Genomic DNA, 21,657 nt, shown 5'->3' with positions numbered 1-21,657 from the left:
TTAATGCAAATTTACTGAAACTTTATATCTTTTAAATGAATGTTAGATAAAACATGATACGAAGCGAAGTTATCACATGTGGGTGTTTCGTTTAGTTTTTTAGAGTAGGGAAAGTGGAACATTGAAATGTGGAGACTGACTTTCAAAAGATTTGCCTGATATTGAAACGCTCATCTGACCATCAGAAGACATAAAATTCCACGTATATCGCACATGTTATAGTCAAGTTAAGCATTTAACATTTGAGGCTAGCGTGTTATGACTGAGATCGACAAGTTTTGGAACCGAATTACTTGCTAATCAATGGGTGGATGTAAGCCATAGATAAGTTATTATCAACTTTATTAGTTACGACATTTAATATTCAGATTTTAAAATTAAACAAGTAGAAGAAAACAGGTGTGTGGACATGAGAAATGTTATCCCTACGAAATCATGTGGGGATTGCGTTTCCTCTCTACCGGCGTTCCTTAGCTTTACTTCACAATTCGTTTGGCTTCTTAATATTTCAATCGGCAGTTATTAATCAGGTGAATTTGTTTTGTGAACACATGAGGAATTTTTGGATTCAAAATTCAAAGTCACTGAACTCAAAAGCGAGATAAAGTCGTAATTCTTGTACAAAAAAAATTGATTAATTTAAATACAGTTTTTCCCAAGTCGGTAGATTCAGGCATGTGAGTTTGAATCACGATAAATTGTCCTTTTCGCTAGTTTTCTGTCTTTTTTATTCATTTTCTTTTTATGTTTTGCAAATCCCGGACTGTAATACTAGTAAACAGCAAAACGACGGAGTAACTTCCGGTTGGTGTCTTAAATATCTCTAGATTTCAGAATAAGGAACTTGAAGAGAGAAATAGAGAGACAATAATTGTGGCTTGTTATTTTATCATATGATTTTTTCATCTAACCATGCATTGGACTTTTGGTATATAAACAATAAATATACTGTAAACAAGACTTAAATTAAGTTTGTTTGTCTTCCATGCATGGTATTTTAATAAAGGCCTCTTTTCAAGCAGCATAATTATACGAATCAGATCTTAAATAATACCCTGCATGGCGCTAATTCTCTGGTCGCGGATTCGCGGAATAGATTGAGACAGGGGCGCGACGACGTATAATTCTGAAGGCATTATCCGCCCAGAATCAAGTCAAGAAAGCTCAGCTCCGCTCCGCCCCCCCCCACCCCTACCCCCCACTATACACACACACCACCACCATTAATGTTGTATGGCAACATGGATCAACAAGTTTGCTTTAAATAATCGTGTTAACAGATAAATTTACGCTTCTCATTTAGGCATTTCTTTCTTTTCGGCCGGTCCGAATAGCCCCACCGGAATTAGTTATAGTTTACGTTCCTAAATGACCAAATTTGAGGCATTCCAAAATTTATTCCTGATCCAATCAGGAATCGGCTGTAAACCGACATACATACTGCATTTGATAGTTATCACTTATTACGAATTCACAACCGGTACAGCTCACAAACCTCTTCCCTAATGTATTACTGCTTTACACATAACTTCGGTTCTTTTCTGTTTTTGAAATTAGAATTAAAAAAAAAGAGAAAAAAAAAGAAAGCGACGTAATCACCGAAATAGAATCCTTTTTTCCAGACACCGTGTTATTTTTCTATTCTATATAGTATAGTATAGGAGTTAACTACATGCGGTCAAAGTACGTGGTGCGTGGACGTGCATTCCCATCTTTCTTCCTCTCTTTTCCGATCGTTTGTGGCAAATTTCAAATCATGGGAACCTTTAAGTGTAATCGATGAAAATGAAAAAAAAAAATCAATGGTCGTTTACCACCAGGGGCAATGGGAATATAGTGCTTGAATCGGAAGTCCTCTGCCCTTTGTAATATTATATGTTATGCAAAAAACAAAAGGGCTGGAGAAATTTAGTCGGCAGATTGCTGTAAATTGCTTTGAATCGTAAATGGTACGATTCAAGTATAATAGTGAGAAATATTCATGGGTGGGGAATCAATAATGTGTTGCCTTTAAAAAAACCTTCAGGCTAAACATTGAAGGTAGTCTGTAATACAAGGATGCATGAGTTGTGTTAGAGGCATTATTATATATAAAATGCGTTGCTATTATGATATTTATTGTTATGTACAGAATTGTAATGTATAATAGAGGCGTCTTTGCGGCTAATGAATAGTACGTTATCATTAACAAGCATCTCTCTGGCCTTAAACGGGTGAATATTGACGGATCCATGGTCATATCAACAACCTCATATATACAAAATATCAAACTGATGTAACCTACCATACATTATACACAAACCCGCCTTTGTGTTGATTTTCGAAGCTAAGTTCCGAGTACTATATGAAAATATACCAAAGGTCATTCAAATTTATGAGCTTCATTTTCAAGCAATGTAGAAAATATTAGAAAATATGAAAATCTTCTAACATTAAAGTTATTCCAAAATGAGTATTTAAGAGTTATAATAGGAAGCTAATGGCACTAGAGTTGTGATAGATTTGGGGGTAAACTCAAGACACTTTTAATTTGTTTGAAGAAATATTCCACCTCATATGGTATACATTCTTTATATTGACCACCAACTTAATTAACCTATTGATGCATGAGAAACTAGGAAATGACCAAACACCTTTTCAAGAATTTTCAAGAGGTTTTCCCAGACACTTTAAAGTTGAAGAACCCAGTAGTATCATTATCTTGAGCAAGCCGGTTATATTTAAGTGTTTGTTTGTATCCAGAGAGGAATTTATGAGAATGCACTTTGTCACTTAGTACCGAGTGTCATCTAGTATCGATCGCTCCAAATCTTATCAGCCATTATCAATTCTTTATGACGTAAGAAATATTTACAGCTTTACATTTTGAGTGACTATAGAAGGTTGACTACGGTGGTGTTGTTGTTGGACGGGGGGGGGGGGGGGGGTATATGGGTAGTGAAAAGATGAAGAAAGGGTTTAACCGATCGACAAACGAATTTAGTTCATTAATGGGGTTAATTGCATGCATGGATCGTCGCGGCAAAGATGTTTCCCATGACGTCATCAAGGCATTACCTGAACGAGCTAAACTAATTGCATGCATGGGAACGTTTTGTGAGAGTGGGCGGCTTTAAATGTATCATTTGAGCCAAAGGGTCGCGAAAGAGAACCTGTATCTTCTTAGTTGGATAAAGTCGCAGCAAGTTTATTGAGCTATGTTTCTATTTGACAAGAAAGTGCAATTTATTCTAAAGTCATGATTATTCATGAGACAAATGTTTTCACCTGTAACCTGTAACGCACACATATATATATATATATATATATATATATATATATATATATATATATATATATGTGTGTGTGTGTGTGTGCGTGCGTGTGTGTGTGTGTGTGTTTTCATATACACCTAGCTGTCTAGGGACAAACAAATTGTAGAAACCAATGGAAAGATGTACTTTTCAACTTAAGCGCAAGCACAATTACACTTTATCTCAAGTTGAGGTCAGAAAAATATATAAAGCAATTGCTTTGCGTGCTATTCCCAAATACTAATAAGAATGAATAATAATAATACAAGCCAATGCCTTAATAAGTCGATTTTGTTTGCAGTGATGCAAACAAAAAATCGAAGGTTACTGTCGACGAGACGATCCTTTGAAATCCTTTGAATTTATTCTGTTCTCCCAATGACAGTGAATATAATGAACGGATGGTATAGTTTCTTACTTTGATTAGTTGTGTATATGCTTGTTAGGCTTGCAAAATGGTGGAAATTGGCAAACACACACACAGGTGTGCTTTACATCTAGACGGAGGACACCATTGTTTTATTTCGATTGTTCAAAAACACTTACCATAACCTTAACAATACCCCTTAACAATATAATTCTTCTGTGGATGTGGTGATTCTTTTTAAATGACGTCGGATGACTTGTAACGCCTTTGTTCAAGTCCTTAGTCAAAATACAAAAGAAGTGCCAGCATACATGCGCGCACACACACATCTGAAAATACAAAGAAGTGCCCGCATACATGCGCGCACACATACATCTGATTAAATACGCTTACTTCAACCGTACGCATATAAATCCCAATCTAAAATATCATCATATATTCAGAATATCCAATGTTTATCTTATTTCTGTGAAATATAATGATGTTTTTGTCCCTCTGTTTTGTATCTCTTTACAGAATATTCTGTACAGCTATTGCACTGTCCTCCTTTTTAAATATGTGGATACCTCTAGCTAGTCACGTACATTACACAATGGTCATCTTCATCAGAATATTACAGGGCTTAATTGAGGTAAGTCCGAGGAGTAACCTAATCCTCAATAACTAGAAAATGAAACACTCAACATGATATATAAGCCTATATCTATATGTTAACTTGTATTTTATTTTTATTCATATAATGTAATGCTGCCATTACCATAAGAAGATGCATAATTATATGTTGTGGTCAGCGGATTGGGCACAACATGGCAATGTGACCCGCAAGATCCATTTCGTGCCCACATCTGTATTACATTAACAAGCTGCTAAGTAAAATGAAAATTGCCCCAATTTCTTTTACTTTCAAAGTGCGACAAAAGTTATAATCATATTTTGACCACAATTTATTAAGATTTTTAAATTTTCCGTACGTTACCTTATGCATCGTAAAGCTATGTCACCTGTTCGGGATATATTTACGAGCAGCCGTTGATTCAATTTATTTTTATTCATCACCAGGGGGTAGAATACCCAGCAGTACATGGTATTTGGAGTAAGTGGGCGCCTCCACTTGAACGCAGTAAATTAGCAACTATAGCTTTCTCAGGTAGGGTCTGCCACCTAACTTTTTATGTCATTTGTTCAATTCCTTCTGTCTACTATCATACTCTATAGCAGGGGTTCCCTAACTTGGGTGCATGAACCCCGGGGTGCGTGAGTCCATCACAGGGGGTTCGTGAGATGTTTCTGAAAGTCAAAACTAGAGTACTTTTCCTTGAACTAAAATCTAATATATTATATAATTTAGTGATGTACAAAAGTCGTACCTATGGACAAACTCTTTTTGTTTTGTTTTTATTACAATATTACACTTTGAACTTGATCTTTTAAGAAGCACTGTTATGCGTATTATAGTATAATAATGACGACAAGTTGGGGGTTCGTGGACAACTCTGACATCCACAGGGGGTTCGTGCATGGGGGGGGGGGGTTCGTGCATGGGGGGGGGTTCGTGCATGGGGGGGGAAGTAAGGGAACCCTGCTCAATAGAAATAACTGATTTTCATTTACTTCCCAAGTCAATTGTTGGTAACAATATTGCTTCAAGCTCAGTGAATGAAAAACTGTTGCTCTTTAATCACAATTGTTTCCTATCATGATCTGACATGACATTACCCTAAGAACAAGAGAGATTGGACCGGATTTTACAAACTATTGATTACAGGCGTGTATGCCCATTCTGTGCCTATATGATGTGCTAAACATTTTAACACAATTTTACAGAAATTATTATGCATTTAGAAGCAGCCTAAGCTTGCTTTGCGACCAAACATATGTTGTAACAGAAAGTCACATTTTCTCACAGTCAAGAAAAAAAAAGCTTCAATATTAATTATGCTGACGGTTCTAATCTCAAGGGTACATTTTGTAATCTTTGTACAATTTTTCATGGCTTTTAGCTTCTAAACGAGTGTATCCGAACTCCAAAACCGTGGATAAAGCTCTTTCTAACTTTGATATTATTTGCAGTTGGTGAAAATGTAGTTTTTTTGCTTCTTCTTCTTTTTTAAGCCGATCCCTCCGAAAATATGTGAAGCAAGATAATATTATTGTTACCGCATTATATAATCTAACACGCTACATTAATCTTATAAACTATTTTATTAACCTAAATTGCGACCGAGCACTCATACCATAGATCTGCCTCCTAGCCTATCGTTATAATAACCCCTCAAGATGAGGATGTAGGCTACGGATTCCCCCGTGAATCACCAGCGGTAATTATTGTTGACAATGCGTTGTAACAGACAATAGAAGATAGTTACGAATCTCGTCCAACATTGGTTTCCTGAGGATATGATTTAACGGAAACAGGCTGTGACGTGTGTTACAATACCTCCGGTTCTATGGCATGTTTAAATTGTGACCTATTTGTCGACGAGGGAAAATGCAAATGGTTTTTATTCTGCTTTCATCTATTCACCTGTATTTGTGTTTTTACCTGTTTTCGATCGGCTTTTATACTTTCCGCATTATCTACGAATGATTTGTTTTCCTTCTTACTTAACACTGACCTTTTATCCCCGGTTGTGCCCTAATTTGTGTAAATTAGTTGCATTCATCTCAATTCTTGCTAGTCAAATTTGATTCAGCGAAATACCGTCCATCCTTCGGAGGAATCTTCTCCTAGACAGAGGTTAAAGAGATATATGATTCATAGTTTCTTGTTAATAGCTTGCGCAAGACCAAATTTGCTGTTGAGTTTTTATAAATATAGTGTTGTGACAATATTTGACAATTTTAGCTTAAAACATATTATCTATGCCCAACACAATTTCTAATTACACACGTAATATGTAAACATTGTAACAAAAACGGCATTTAGTCATACTGTTGTTTTAATTATTCATATTCATGAAACTCAAAAATATTGAAGAGTATGAGAAAATGATTGAGAAACCTCCCCCACCCCCTGCCCCTCCCCCTCCTTATATCGTTCCATTTATTTTTCAAGAGCATATAGCTTAACATAAGGAATGCGAACTATATTTGAAATTTAATCCTTCAAGAAAACATATCGATTTATTTGCATTAATCTCATATTTGGCAATTATATTTTAAGAACGAGTTCAATACATAAAATACTCAATTGATATTGGTATTGATAAAATTCATTTTGATTACTTAGTTAAATTAAATGTCACGTGGATATATTTCAAATACTCGGTAAAATATGACATTTCCTTTAAATCGATCCGAATATGTTACTAATTCTAGAATTTGGAAAGCTTTAAGCTTTGAAATGGTTAAATTAATACGTGTTTGTCCTCTCTCACAATTCCGAGTCTAATTTCGCGCTTTTATTTATTTTCTTCCTTTTCTGTGGAATATCTTCAAAAGTCATTCCTTACTTTTTAAACCTGTTTAGATCCTTCACAAACGTATAGATAAAACATCAACCGTGTGCAGTATATTGCGTATAAATATATATTACTTTAAAGTTTCCCAGCGAAATATTTCTGAATTTGACACGGAGCATTAAAAGCAAGCTAATTGTTAGATGGTTTGTCAACTAATTACCAAGTAAACCTCCGAAAAACAATCCATTTGTGGTCTGTGGAGCTCAATTCCATTCAATGAAGCGAATTAATTGTTAAAAGAAGGGAAATGAGGATATTTGTTCTTTATCAAGTACATGGGGGGGGGGGGCTCAATAAAGAAGCTCTGGTGATGTAATCATGTTATAAGAGTTCACGTAGTAAGATAAAAGGTTGATTAACGATAAATGCCCTTGGCATGAAACAATGAAAGTAAATCACAGTAAAGATAAAAGACCGGTAGAAGCAGAGTAGCCCTGGAATGGCTTAGATAGGAGGTCGATAATTTGAAAAAAGTATATAAAGCCTTCTTAAGCTGTATTATTGTTAATATGAATTTTATTGGAAGACATTGAATGAATTATTCTTGTTAAATTTGGCTCGTTTTCTTTTTATATGGATCGTTTTCCTTTTAAAAAGAAATTTATATGATTATATATTTTTAATAAAGTTAATCAATTATGTACATTAATTTCCAATGCTGCTCTAAAGTGTATGTCCACATAAGTTATTGGCGTTTACTAATAAACAAGAAATATGTAACTAAATTAAAAAACAACATATAAAACATGCATCTGAATGATATCTACAAAATGGAGATTTTTATATTCTTCTTCATATTGGTTAACTATTTACATGTTTACATATTTAATTTGGATACATAATTACGTAACTTAATTAATGCTTTCCCTCAGGTTCATACGCTGGTGCTGTCCTTGGTATGCCTGTATCGGGTTATCTCGCTGACTACGCCGGTTGGCCGTCCGTGTTTTATGTTTTTGGTAAGTTAATATAGGCTTTGTGTTAAAGCGACTTTTAGATATATTTATTCTGAGATGGACCTGATTACGAAAACCAGTTGTTGTGGCAGTAGCGACAAACACATCTCGTGATCTGTTTCAGTTAAATTTAATCGCAGCTGTTGTCATGTTATCGAGGTCTATCTTTTTCTTTTCATTTTTGCATTTAGAGCAGGTTGTATCACATTTCATACAAAAAAAAAGCATATTTCACTCTTTGTGATAATCACAAAGAAAGAACATCAAACTACAAACCCAAGAATTCTACACCAATTTTCAAACTTTAAAAGAGGCGCAAACCCAACCATCACAAACAGCTTAAAAAAAACTTCCATTTTGCGATTAATATTCGTTAATACACAAGGCCGTAGACTTGATCAAGTATAAATTTTCTATCAAAGGAAAAGGGTTTACACACCATTCATCTAAAATATTAAAGTTTTGAACATAAACTAATGATGGCAATGACTTCAGTGTTTACAGTCGACCTCGAAATTTTGACACACAAAAAAATTCCAAAGAGAAAGAAAATAATTTAGAGCCTGATGTCACTATGATATCACAAAGTTACAAAATGACAGACATTTTGAAGTTTTTAGGATATCTCACGAAAGGAGTAAGAAATAGTTTGCAACTCCTAAGAACAATGAAACCATCCTCTCATCAGCATACAGGGAAACCGTAGCCATAAGAGCAGGAGAATGTTCCTGTACAAAATATATCACTAATTCTGATATGAGTATTGATAAAGAAATATATTTTTGCAGTGGGAACAACTTCAATAGAAACAGCTGAGGTATTCAAACACAATTCTTAAAGATTAAACTGGAGCCGACAAATCCACCTCTGTCCAGTTACCCTATATACGTAGTGATACTTTTTGAGTAAAATAACCCAAGATAGAGCCTGGGTACGAAAACTAAACAACTTGACCCACTTTCAACCCCCCCCCCCTCCCCAGTCCCCTTACATCGAGACTGTAACCGTATGATCATGAGGAGGATGTCAATACATCACGAGACCATTGGAAAGGGAATTGGCACTGCTCATGAAATTGGTGAAAAGTTGATGTGCGATATTTATACTGTACTGTGTATGGAGTTCATGTTACCATGACTAAGACTATATGGACTGGTGGCGTAGTTCAACTTGTTGAAAATCCATGTATCGCCTTTTAATCAATAACAGATCAATAACATATTTATTGCAAGAATGATTGTGAAACAAAACTTTCCCATTTTGAAATTTGGCTTTTCGTTCTTTCTTTTCTTTCATACGTATTGATATTTTTTTAAACAATTCATTTTTTTCTTTTTCTTTAACGTTTTTTTTTCTTGTTCTTAATTTTTATTTTTAGGTGTATTAGGAATAATCTGGTTCTTTATCTTCATATACATGGTGTCTGATAGCCCAGCGTTACATCCAACAATATCTAAAGAAGAAAAACGTTATATTGAAGAAAGCATTGGAGAATCTATGTTAGTCATACCAAACAAGGTACGTTAATGTTACTTGGATTTATTATTTACGACCTATATTTAAATATATGTTAATACTGTAATATATACATCTATATATATATATATATATATATATATATATATATATATATATATATATATATATATATATATATATATATGTTGAGACTAGTGGAACACTAGTAGTTGTAACTCTGAGTTTCACGCGTTGAGCGATCATCAGACAACTTTTGCAACATATATTCTGCTCTGTCCACTGGACATAGAGCACTCTGCGCCAAGATAGACGCAAACCAACCAACTCTCTCCCTATATATACCTATATATATATATATATATATATATATATATATATATATATATATATATATATATATATATATATACCTATATATATATATATACCTATATATATATATATATTATATATATATATATATATTTTATATATATATATATATATATATATATATATATATATATATATATATATATATATATATATATATATATATAGATGTAAGGTCACTGTGTTATACCTGTCTATTATCATATTTAATGACTTATTAGGGCCCCAAATTTGCCTTAAATTCTAAAAATGGTGAATTAACAATTATTCAGTAAGAAGACGGTGTATATATTTGAACACATTCTTTTTAATATGGTTTAATTTTTCGGATCGGCTAAGTTGAGGTTATAATAGTTAGATATCCGTCTGATATAAACATTAATGGCTTCTTAGTTATGTTTTTCGTTAGTTATGTTATTCGATTTGAAGTTTCAATGGGGACTGTTAAGGTTTTGCTCTATTTTGATTTCAACAAATTCAGCTGTGATGGTATTACGTAACTTAAATAATTTAATACATACCAACAAACTACACTTTAAAAATCAAACAGCCAGTGATTCAGGATTTATGTATTGTTTAATCCAAATTTCATCAATCCCTCCTCTCCCCTCCCTCCCTCCTCCCCTCCCTCCTCCCCTCCCACTTTTTTCTTACCTTATATATCTCTTGTAAGTCACTACAAAATATATAAAAACTAGTAAATATATTGGTTTGCACATTTTTTTTTACTTCGGTTGAACCTCCCCTCGACTTTACTCAAACACTGCAACTTAACTCACCCGAATCAAGAAACTCAACTGATAAAGTCTCCATGCATGAAAAATCATGTCTTCCCTTCAAACAATTTCAACTTTTTTAGGACGTGCTTGAAATGTTCTTGGAATTTATAAATCCCGTTTGGAATTAATAGCTAAATTTGGCACATTTAGCTGCTGCGTTCGTGATCTTATTACACGAATGACTTGCGTTTAGGCTTTACTTATGTCATAACGAATCTTAATCATGTTCTATTTCTTCGGGTTTTTTGTCACACCTCACGGTAATATCCATCAAAACTACGTAAACGATATTTCCATCAAAAGTCTTCGTTTTTTATATCTTTTTTTTTTCTTCTCTTTAACGAGAATATTTCTATGACACAAATATGCCACCGTTTGATAAATATGGCAGAGATTGCTAACGTATTTTAAGTAAGACTGTTCTACTTTCTCTAGGGTGAATCACCCCGGTGAAGCTTTGTGCTTGCCTTCCTCGTTTTCTCTTATTCTGTCTCTCTCTTCATCTGTTAGGTTTAAGATGTATATATTTTTTTGGCATTTTCTGGAAGAAGAGTTAAGACGTCTTATAGGGAAATCACTTCTCCAAAATGAAGCAGTAACTCGTATCCCAAAGAATGGAAATTTCCCACTCTTCAGAGAGTAACATCCATTGTAATTCAAATGAGGGGGTTGGGGGGGAGGGGATATATCAGATGTAAAATGATAACATGACTGACTAATTACAGCATTTTATGATTAGTTCATGATAAATTAAAATTACAAATTTACTGCGTAATTATACAATATATTATACTTTATTATGCTATATACTACATATGTAATTATAAAGTCATAAATTTACGTGATTAAATGACTACCTTATGTGATTACGTAATTGCAGAGATGAATTAAGACACAATGACGTAATAAATTGACACGATAAATGCGATTACTTAATTAGATAATATCTCGACTACATAATTATTTTACTATGTCATTAACTTTCTGTTTGTCTTGGTGACTAAGAGACATCCACTCCGTATATACACTGTGGTAGGGGATAGCCTACGCATGCTTATCGTATATACACTGTGGTAGGGGATAGCCTACGCATGCTTATTAAATAGCTATATCTTTATGAATAAAACCCCCTCGTGTCCTTATTCCCCTGAGTCACATTCACTCCGTATATACACTGTGGTAGGGGATAGCCTACGCATGCTTATTAAATAGCTATATCTTTATGAATAAAACCCCCTCGTTTCCTTTTTCCCCTGAGCCAGTTTAAATGGGTTAACCTTATAAACGAGACATATTCTTTGATGACCTCAAACAATGCAAGTCTGAAAACAATATATCATAAGAAATGCAAACATGCTTTGATAAATTGAAGTGTAGAAAATGTTGTTGTAGTACAATGTTGACAGAAACTTTACAAATCTTTTTTTTTTCTTTACTGAGACTATACCTGTATCAACATACGCATAACTATAATTACATTACGTGTCACCATTTTGCAGCCACAATTTTTTGGTAATATTAATTGCGTCAATTTTTGTTTCATTGTTGATTATGTTATTCATAAATCTTTTTCACAATCATAGGTATACCCAACTCCTTGGAAGAGCTTTTTTACGTCACTTCCGGTATGGGCGATAATTGTTGCAAACTTCTGCCGAAGTTGGACATTTTACCTCCTCCTCACAAGTCAGCCTGTTTATTTTGAGGAGGTTTTTCATTTTACCATGGCGAAGGTGAGTTTACCGAATAATAAAATAAGAATTTAACTTCTCCGCAGACTGGCATAATGGACTTTATGTACCAGTATACACATATAATATGTTATTTATTATTGTTTGAAACGGATAAAAAAATAAAGTATCCGTTTATGACGTAAATGATTCCAGTGGTTACAGCGTTAAATAACAAGAGTATTTTTTTTTTAGTTAAAAAGAGATGTAGGCCCTAATGGGTCAAGACAATATAATACAAATAATACAAGGAATTGGTTGTTAGTTTACCTTAGTCTCCAGTTTTCATTTATAAATTATTACGACTAAAGTCCTCTACTTATTTATATTAGGACAATGTATGACATTGAATGAGGCAGTATGGTAATTGATCCGATTCTCAACATTTCGTCTCTAAGCCTGACATTTTTTTAAATCATTAGAAATATAAATTGGCAACCTTCTTGTCATTTGGAGTAAAACTATGCTAGTCGAGTTTAACATCTATATTGGTGTGGAAGTCGTAGAAGAATCGATCGAAATATGTCGAATTGATTTAACAAACAAAGCATCACAGCAGGGAAGTGTTACCCTGGTAGGGTATCCATGGTATTAGTTAAAGGGAAGTATTACCCTGGTAGGGTATCCATGGTATTAGTTAAAGGGAAGTATGACCCTGGTAGGGTATCCATTGTATTAGTTAAAGGGAAGTATGACCCTGGTAGGGTATCCATGGTATTAGTTAAAGGGAAGTATTACCCTGGTAGGGTATCCATGGTATTAGTTAAAGGGAAGTATTACCCTGGAAGGGTATCCATGGTATTAGTTAAAGGGAAGTATTACCCTGGTAGGGTATCCATGGTATTAGTTAAAGGGAAGTATTACCCTGGTAGGGTATCCATGGTATTAGTTAAAGGGAAGTATGACCCTGGTAGGGTATCCATGGTATTAGTTAAAGGGAAGTATTACCCTGGTAGGGTATCCATGGTATGAGTTAAAGGGAAGTATTACCCTGGTAGGGTATCCATGGTATAAGTTAAAGGGAAGTGTTACCCTGGTAGGGTATCCATGGTATGAGTTAAAGGGAAGTATTACCCTGGTAGGGTATCCATGGTATGAGTTAAAGGGAAGTATTACCCTGGTAGGGTATCCATGGTATTAGTTAAAGGGCCCCGAAGGGTCACCCTATATAGGCAACAGAAATGTCAAGAAAATATGAAAGGTGTTTTAAAGGTAAGATCCGTCATGGATTGACACCCTGTAGGTGTCAGACTATTAAAGTAAACCATTCTTGGGAAGTCATGAATATTCAGTATGACGTTCTCAAATATTTCAATACATATAAATATCAGCTCATAATAAAAGTGTTGTAAGACACAAAAAGGGGAAATTATCGACATTATAGCCAATTTCATTTTATACACCACTCACGCGACTTTGTAAGTCTTTGTTTGCTGATAACCTTCGGCAAGATTCATTGTCTTTTGTAAATTCTCTTATCAATGATAACACGTGGCTCATTTTTTACATCTTCTAGGTTGGCATCCTCTCGGCCTTGCCTCATCTGGTGATGTTCATTATTGTTCCTCTCGGAGGTCAGCTCGCTGATTTCTTGAGGAGAAGACAGTTTATGTCTACCACTGTCGTACGTAAACTTTTCAACTGTGGAGGTAAGTTAATCAAGCATTCGGAAGCAATTTCATGTCATGTTCTTGATTTATAAGGGGAAAGGGGTTAAATGTGGATCATGTTGATCAGTTTCTTAATTTATAAAAGGACAGAGGTTAAAGATGGATAAAGTTAATGTCATGTTCTTGATTTATAAGGGGACAGGGCTTTAATATGGATCAAGTGCTCAGTTTCTTGATTTATAAAGGGACAGGAGTTAAATGTGGATCAATTAAAATGTAATGTTCTATTTTTATAACGGGACGTTTATTCAGAAACTACCGGTAACTTGGCGAAACCTTTAGACAATGTATAACAAATGTTATAATACATACCTACATTACCTAATACTCACTCAAAAGCACGCAAACTTTGACACCAATTTATAAAAGGGTAAAGGACACCAAGATGGTTGAGCTCATTAATTTGTCATACCTCACATTGGTTTCTTTCTTTGTCTGTATAGGTTTCGGTGGAGAAGCTGTGTTTCTTTTGGTAACAGCATATGCACGAGGTAAAGACATCGCCATCCTAGCACTGTGTATTGCTGTGGGCTCTAGTGGGTTTGCAATATCAGGTACGTTCAATTAACTTTATCAATCATGAGTATAGGACATTGTACAAAAGTGTATAATAACAGAATAATAATGTGACGTATTACATATTTATACTTTCAAAGAGGAAAGCTGCACAATGAGGAAGAAAGACCGCTCAACACAAACAAATACAACAGTCTCAACATTACAAAATAATAATAATATAAGGAATGCCCTGTTCCTGAGTTAGGGGTACAGTAGAATCATTTAGGACATGGCTAACTATTGTTTCATTGAACTGACTGAAAGAGCAGCGTACAGGCCCCACACCCCCTCCCCCCCCCCCCCGGTGACAAGTTCTTACATTCTCTAATGTTTCTATGACGTAATGTTGTGTATGGCGTACATATATATACAAATGACTGAATTTTACTTTTCTAACAATTTCTTAATCCTGAGATAATTGAAGTTACCAACTCCAGTAAATTTAAGACAATTGTTAATTGAGTATCGATTGCTTGTTTCTTCCCTTAGGTTTCAACGTTAACCATTTGGACGTTGCACCACGCTACGCCAGTATTTTGATGGGTATATCTAACGCTATGGGAACTCTAGCTGGAATGATATGTCCATACGTCACGTCCTCCTTGACAGCAAACAAGGTAAGAACAACCCCTACCTCGACGTCACATGGGGAGGCTTATAGGGTTGACCCTAACGCAAATGTTATGTGTAAATTCAATATTAACTGTTGGTTACACCGACGTAAGATAATAATTTAAGTAGTCCGCTACGCTAAAACAAGACAGAAACATTCTACCCAGCATGTTAAAAAAATCTAGAGAAGATGAAACAGATCGTAAAGCCTTCTTTGCATATATAGTAATCTGGAAGAATATTGTTATTGATTACACGTGGTTAAGTTATTATTACAAGTTGAATAGATTATTTGGGGAGTGGGGGAGGGAGGGATAAACATAAGACCAATACAAGGGTTACAACTTACAAGGGCATAAAGTGGTAGGATCTAGTGCAAGTATGGTATCATTATTATATAATAACACACGATTGCTACCTGACTTCAAACGCTCCTCTTAACAAATCCTGCATCTTAATATGGACATGTTGGGCGACAGACGATTGTGGAGCAGACTCACAGTGTTTGATTTACAATTATAATAACAAAGGTTAGTTTATGATGGTTTTATGGTTCTTTGCTTTCGATGACTTACCCATACATGTAATTTCGAAGTATTCCTCCTCCCCTCACCACCCCCTCCCCGCCCCTCCCACTCCCAACAATTCTTACTACCGTATATGATAAGAACAACCGCTGCATTCTATGACGATGACATGGCTTTTCCTTCTTTTACTTTTTAGACTCACGAAGATTGGGAGAAGGTATTCTTAACTGCTGCCATTATTCACTTCTGTGGCGTCCTTTTCTATGGAATTTTCGCTTCGGGAGAGAAACAACCTTGGGCCGAGCCTCCGGTGAGTTCCGAACCGCAGTGGTCCACACAGGCTGGGTACAAAGCATATGGGAGCACCGCTTACGATGCTGGCAAAGGGTACGGATCCGTTAACGGGAATTACGTATCTAATGGCATGGTGAATGGCGGCTACGGTATGAAGAACACACATGTTAATGGGGGCGCTCCTCAAGAACTACCTACTCCGAGTTCGGATACAACTCATGAGACGGAAAATGAAATTGAACATGAAGAACCGTGAGGTTATGATTTTAAAACAATTTTAGATTTAAAAAAAATATATCAGTTTACAAAGTAGGATAAAGTTTAAAAAGTCCAAGTTTTTATAATCACGTAAGGAATTAAAGAAATATTTAATTAAAGACACATCAGAGTTTTACATTTATGATTATCAACCACTTCAAATATTGTTTGCAATGCCCATTCTCAAAATAGCAGAATCTCAAGTTATTAACCTAAAAGCACAAATTTATAAAATTTGACACATAATCTGGAAAGTTAAGCAAAATTGTGTCCGCAGGGAAAGACTGATTAACTTCGGAAAGAAAGGAAATGAAACTGTCATGCTGTTTCATTATAGCTTAATTTAAAAGAAAAAGCATAATTTAATTTTAGGAGTTTATTTAGAAAATATGTTAATTATGCAGATCCAGCATTTTCAACATAAAGTTAACTTCAAAGCAAAACAAAAAAACAGAAAATAAAATAAAATAAACATAAAGATTCAAAACATATTAATGTTGATGTTACAAATGCAACATTACGTCTGTTGTGTGTTTGCTTACAAAATATACAGCTTCCGAGAAGTTCTTAATTTTTTGTTGGATATCATTTATAAAGGAAACATCTATTAATGTTTAAGTGAAACTAGATCCATGTAAGCCAAGGTCATAAGGTTTAAATGGTTGCATTCTAAGTAAACCTAACAAAGGTTTAGATGTCGATACCCACCATTGCAAGTAAGATTACAAATATCTATAGGAAACGAGACTTTTCTTCCTTGATCAAAAGTGGGTGAATTTGAGTTCACTGAAGTTGGTATACCTGTGGCATATGATGGACCAGGGGTGGATCCAGAATTTTAATAAGAACGGTATGTGGTTCAGAGGTCGTTGAAGTCAGCTCCCATGTATGACGAGTGAGGGTTATCCCCCTGCAGGAAGAAAAGCATATTTTAGGTGGGAAAAGTCAATTCTGAGTGTATCGTACATACGTGTGTAGAAGCAATTTTCTGATATTTTATTAAGTAGAGAAACGTTTGTTCATTACTTTTTTTAGCTGATTCTAGAATGTTTGATCATTTCAACGTAACGTGTCCTAGATTTATCTTTTACGTCCATTGTCACTTACCTCTGCAGAGGTAAATCAATATTAATTTAGTTAATCAAAAACATTATTTGTGTTCTAATAATGTTGTTATTATAATAAATCTGAACTTATTTATGACGTGAGACATTCTATTTCTTAGGAATCTGTCCAAATGCCTTAAAAATCTATAATTCCAAGTGAAATCACTGGTGTTTTGGTTACGTAACGGCTTTAGTTATATATTTACCATGAAGGGAATCGGGTCAAAGGGTGACGGAGTTAGGGATTAAGATGATAGGGGAGGGGAGGGGGAGGTGGGATCAAACGAGGCTGAGCTTATGACGCAAACGGACGTATGCTAATTAGCCGCCGATGTATGAAAAGTTGTTCACCAAATTTATGATAAAACATGCATGTGACATTATTGTCTCTTGTATTGTCTTTAATATTTAAGTTAGATTTTGTTTAATTGATAACAACTGCCTCATTAACAAAAGCACAACAGATTTATCACTTTAAGAATAAAAATACTGGAAAACAGAAGTTTTTGGCATTCTTTATTTATCGTATATAAGTGTAGAAGTTTGGTATTGGACAAATTGTTTGAGTTATGATGTTTGCATATTATATTGTGTCACGAAAATAAAAAAAATAAAAAGGTTTTTCGGAAGTAAAAATTCTGTATTCTACATGTCAAAATATAGAAACATTTTTCATGAGAGGTATAAAAACCTCACAAAGCGTGTATAATGTGCAATACATATTCTTACTTGGGATTAATGTTATCCCATTTATGTCCTTTCCTATGAAGATTGATTTTTTAAACATTATTTTATTTAAATATTATTTTAGTCCATTTTTAAAGTATATCTTAGATTATCGACGGTAACAAAATATATTAACTTTGGTTTTAGAGAGATGAATTTCATAGCGTGCGGCCATAGCTAAGTTGAGGAATCAAGCCTAAAATCATAAATATTTATAGCAAATTCATAACAATTTGTTAAAGGATGTGTTTGGGCCCAAAATGGTTTTTGATATGCTGCAGTTTACTCACTGTTTTTGGTTAGGTTGTATTTGGAGACTGAATCTATTTGCGCTATATAGTGCGGTTGTGTTAAAAAATTACATGTATTATTATTTCTATAACACATATACCATTAAAAAATTAAACCTCAACCCATTCATTTTCCCTCTTTCTCGTTATCTCTCCTTCCAAATTATCGGCCGAAATTCTGTATCCTAGATCCTAATGTTGAATACGTAAATGATTGGGTTATACTAGACCGAAAGAAAATATTCTGACACAAGAAAGGGGCCATGGGGCCAAGAAAAGGGCCAAGACAGGGGTCATGATCAGAGAAACATTCTCTCAAGAGAATGGATGCTCGCTATACGTTTGCGCTAGTCCTTACTCCAACAGCCTTCCAAGTTTATAGTTACGCGGCTGAATTAGCATATATGCATAAGTAAACCTTTAGGTAAAAGTGTTACATATATACTTTATTATATAGTGAATATTGTAAGTCTTCCGAACTTTCGACGAATTCAATTTATGAAAGTTACTTGCGAAGTAGAAAATCAAAAATAGAAATTATTTCAACCGGATAACAAGACGGTGAACTTTCGTTCTAAGAATTCGATGTTGAATAAATTAATTTATTTTCTTTGTCTGTGCAAATTATGTGATGAGATTAAAGTTGTAATTGTTTGTTGTATTTACCCTCGAGATCTTCTGCTCACATTTTCATCACAAAACATGAGATCGTTTAATAATGACGTCAAATGACGTCAATAGGTAAACGACAGACCCCCAAAAAAGGGGGGAATTTAAATCTTTTGAGGTTAAGATATCTGGTAGTTTTACGATACAAAATCTTATTCTTAACAGTGCTTGAGGTGCACTTTTAATTGTTCATCTTCTATGTAGTTTTTATTATATTATTATTATTATTTTAAATTTATTTCTTACTTTTATGAGAGGGAGAGGTAGGGTGGTTCAATGGTCTTTTCATAACTTATATGTATGAGACTTGTAGCTAAAGGGTTATGATAATCGTGTTTTTAACCAGTACCGTGCGATACCTTTTTGCTTCCTTTAAGATCTGTACCATTTTTTCCCTCATTATTTTACATTTGTTTAGTCTCATGAAAGTTGAGAGCCAGAAATAAGTAACTCTAGACTAATCATAAAACGTTGTTGTTAATATTTTCTCCGAAAAGCTTTTAACTAAGTAAACTGCCATTTAGACTATAAAGAAATTAAATCATAAAGTTTCGTAAATGTGTCAGGCTATTTTAGGAGAAAGTTTGTTTGATTGTAATCGCGTATCTTGTTGGTAAACGAAACCCTTTAAGTTTGTTTTGCTTTACTGCCTATTTTAATGAATAAAATAATTATGAATATTTGGGTATTCCTTGAAATTATTTCGGGTAATAAATTAAATATCGATCCTTTAACTGTATTCATTCAAAGAGATCTGTTCCTTTATTTTATCCCAGTGTACGCCGTCCTTTGTATAAATGTATTATATGTTAAGAGAAGAAAAACAAACAAATGTAAAAATGGATGAAACATCAACACGAAAATGAGACGATAGATGGATTAGCTCGTGTCCACCAACAATCTAAGACTGACTAACGTCCTTGTAATGAGATGTCTCATATAGCTGAACGATAAGACATTGTGTACTAACGTCCTTGTAATGAGATATCTCAAATAGCTGAACGATAAGACACTGTGTACAATAGTCATATTGCCATAGTCACATTCACATTGGCCTACATTACACGCTATATAGTTTTGTAAAACTTAATACAGGCAATATCTAACATGTGACTGTACCAAAGTTTGTGATAACTTGCAATATGACTTTTAAGATCACATATTTTACAAACTGGCGATTAATGAAGTTTCAATGTTTTTACCAATCCTGTTCATTATAATGGGATATGCCGTGATATCTCTGTATTGGGTTAAGTCGGTAAACGAAAATATATGCGTCTCATATTTATGTTAGGTTAGTTCCGAAGACAATTTCCACATTCAATGCATTGAAATTTGCACATTTAAAGTAAAGTAAGTAATTCAGCTTTGATAGAACGATTCGAAATTGTGCATTAGTTATTATACGATATTGTTTTCTTTGGATGTGTTTGTATGGAAGCGAAAAATTAATCCGTTCTAAATTAATTGCTGTTTTTTTCTTTAGTTTTCTGAAAGTTAATGTAAATAGAAGGTCATTTACATTTGTGAGGTAATATAAGAAGAGTTTTAAAAATTAATTATACATCTCTTTGTCATAGCTGCGTTCATGTTCATCCCAAGTTTACAAAATTATGATTATGAAAAGCTTGACTACTTGATAGTCTAACGAAATGTATCACAGTTTAATATATTATAAATATAAATTACATTAGGATATAATATTCGAAATAAAGAAAGTCACAAGCACAAAAATTGTCGGTTCTCTAATTCATTCAATTTCCTTCAATTTCTTCCATAATCTTTCAATTTTGATTTCTTTCGATTTCTGACTTTTAATATCACGAGAATACACTTATGAGCTCTTGTAATCCAAATCCAGCACCCGAATTTGATATTCCAAAACATTTATTTCGCTTAATATTTTGCAAGGCTGTAGCCTTATGATTTTTCCAAATTTTGGCCCAAATCGAGACTTTTTCATTTATTTCCAAAATCATGCGAGGGATCGGTGGTCACCTACCGATTAACTGCCAGTCAATAATAATCTCATAATCTGTGCCTGTCTGTAAAAATGGAACAATTTCATGACCACAATTTCAAAAATCAATTTAATATTAAGAGGCGAAAAATTCCATTAGAATTAAACTTTTAACATCACGAGAATGCACTTATGAGCTCTTGTAATCCAAATCGAGCATCCGAATTTGATATTCCAAAACATTAATTTTTCGCTTAATATTTTGTAAGGCTATAGCCTTATGATTTTTTCCAAATTTGGGCCCAAATCGAGACTATTTTCATTTATTTCCAAAATCATGCGAGGGATCGGTGGCGACCTTCTGATTACCCGCCAGTCAATAATAATCTCATAATCCGTCCCTGTTTCTAAAAATTGAACAATTTTATGACCAAATTTAAATATCAGTTTAATATTTAGAGGCTAAGAAATTCATTGGAATAAGACTTTTAGCACCACGAGTATACATTTATGAGCTCTTGTAATCCAAAACGAGCACGACGAAAAGATG

At 34.2% G+C, this 21,657-nt stretch overlaps 2 protein-coding genes across 2 annotated transcripts in view; one reads left to right on the top strand and one right to left on the bottom strand.

The window, feature by feature from the left end:
- The window catches only part of LOC139969943 (vesicular glutamate transporter 1-like), a 74,104-nt gene extending 57,750 nt beyond the window's left edge, over positions 1-16,354 (top strand). Inside the window, exons 4-12 of the mRNA XM_071975365.1 lie at positions 4,177-4,291; positions 4,720-4,807; positions 7,994-8,080; positions 9,456-9,595; positions 12,291-12,440; positions 13,954-14,086; positions 14,551-14,661; positions 15,155-15,282; positions 16,001-16,354. Of these exons, the coding sequence (XP_071831466.1) occupies positions 4,177-4,291; positions 4,720-4,807; positions 7,994-8,080; positions 9,456-9,595; positions 12,291-12,440; positions 13,954-14,086; positions 14,551-14,661; positions 15,155-15,282; positions 16,001-16,354 (1,306 nt within the window). The remainder of the gene's footprint in view (positions 1-4,176; positions 4,292-4,719; positions 4,808-7,993; positions 8,081-9,455; positions 9,596-12,290; positions 12,441-13,953; positions 14,087-14,550; positions 14,662-15,154; positions 15,283-16,000) is intronic.
- A 2-nt stretch (positions 16,355-16,356) lies between these two features.
- The window catches only part of LOC139969945 (uncharacterized), a 28,531-nt gene continuing 23,230 nt past the window's right edge, over positions 16,357-21,657 (bottom strand). Inside the window, exon 4 of the mRNA XM_071975372.1 lies at positions 16,357-17,266. Coding sequence (XP_071831473.1) covers positions 17,259-17,266 — 8 coding nt within the window. The 3' untranslated portion in view covers positions 16,357-17,258. The remainder of the gene's footprint in view (positions 17,267-21,657) is intronic.

This window comes from Apostichopus japonicus, chromosome 7 (assembly GCF_037975245.1).
Source record: "Apostichopus japonicus isolate 1M-3 chromosome 7, ASM3797524v1, whole genome shotgun sequence".
In the NCBI taxonomy this organism is placed as follows: Eukaryota; Metazoa; Echinodermata; class Holothuroidea; order Aspidochirotida; family Stichopodidae; genus Apostichopus; species Apostichopus japonicus.
The sequence above is the reverse complement of the archived record's forward strand: the minus strand, read 5'-3'. Positions and strand labels throughout refer to the sequence as shown.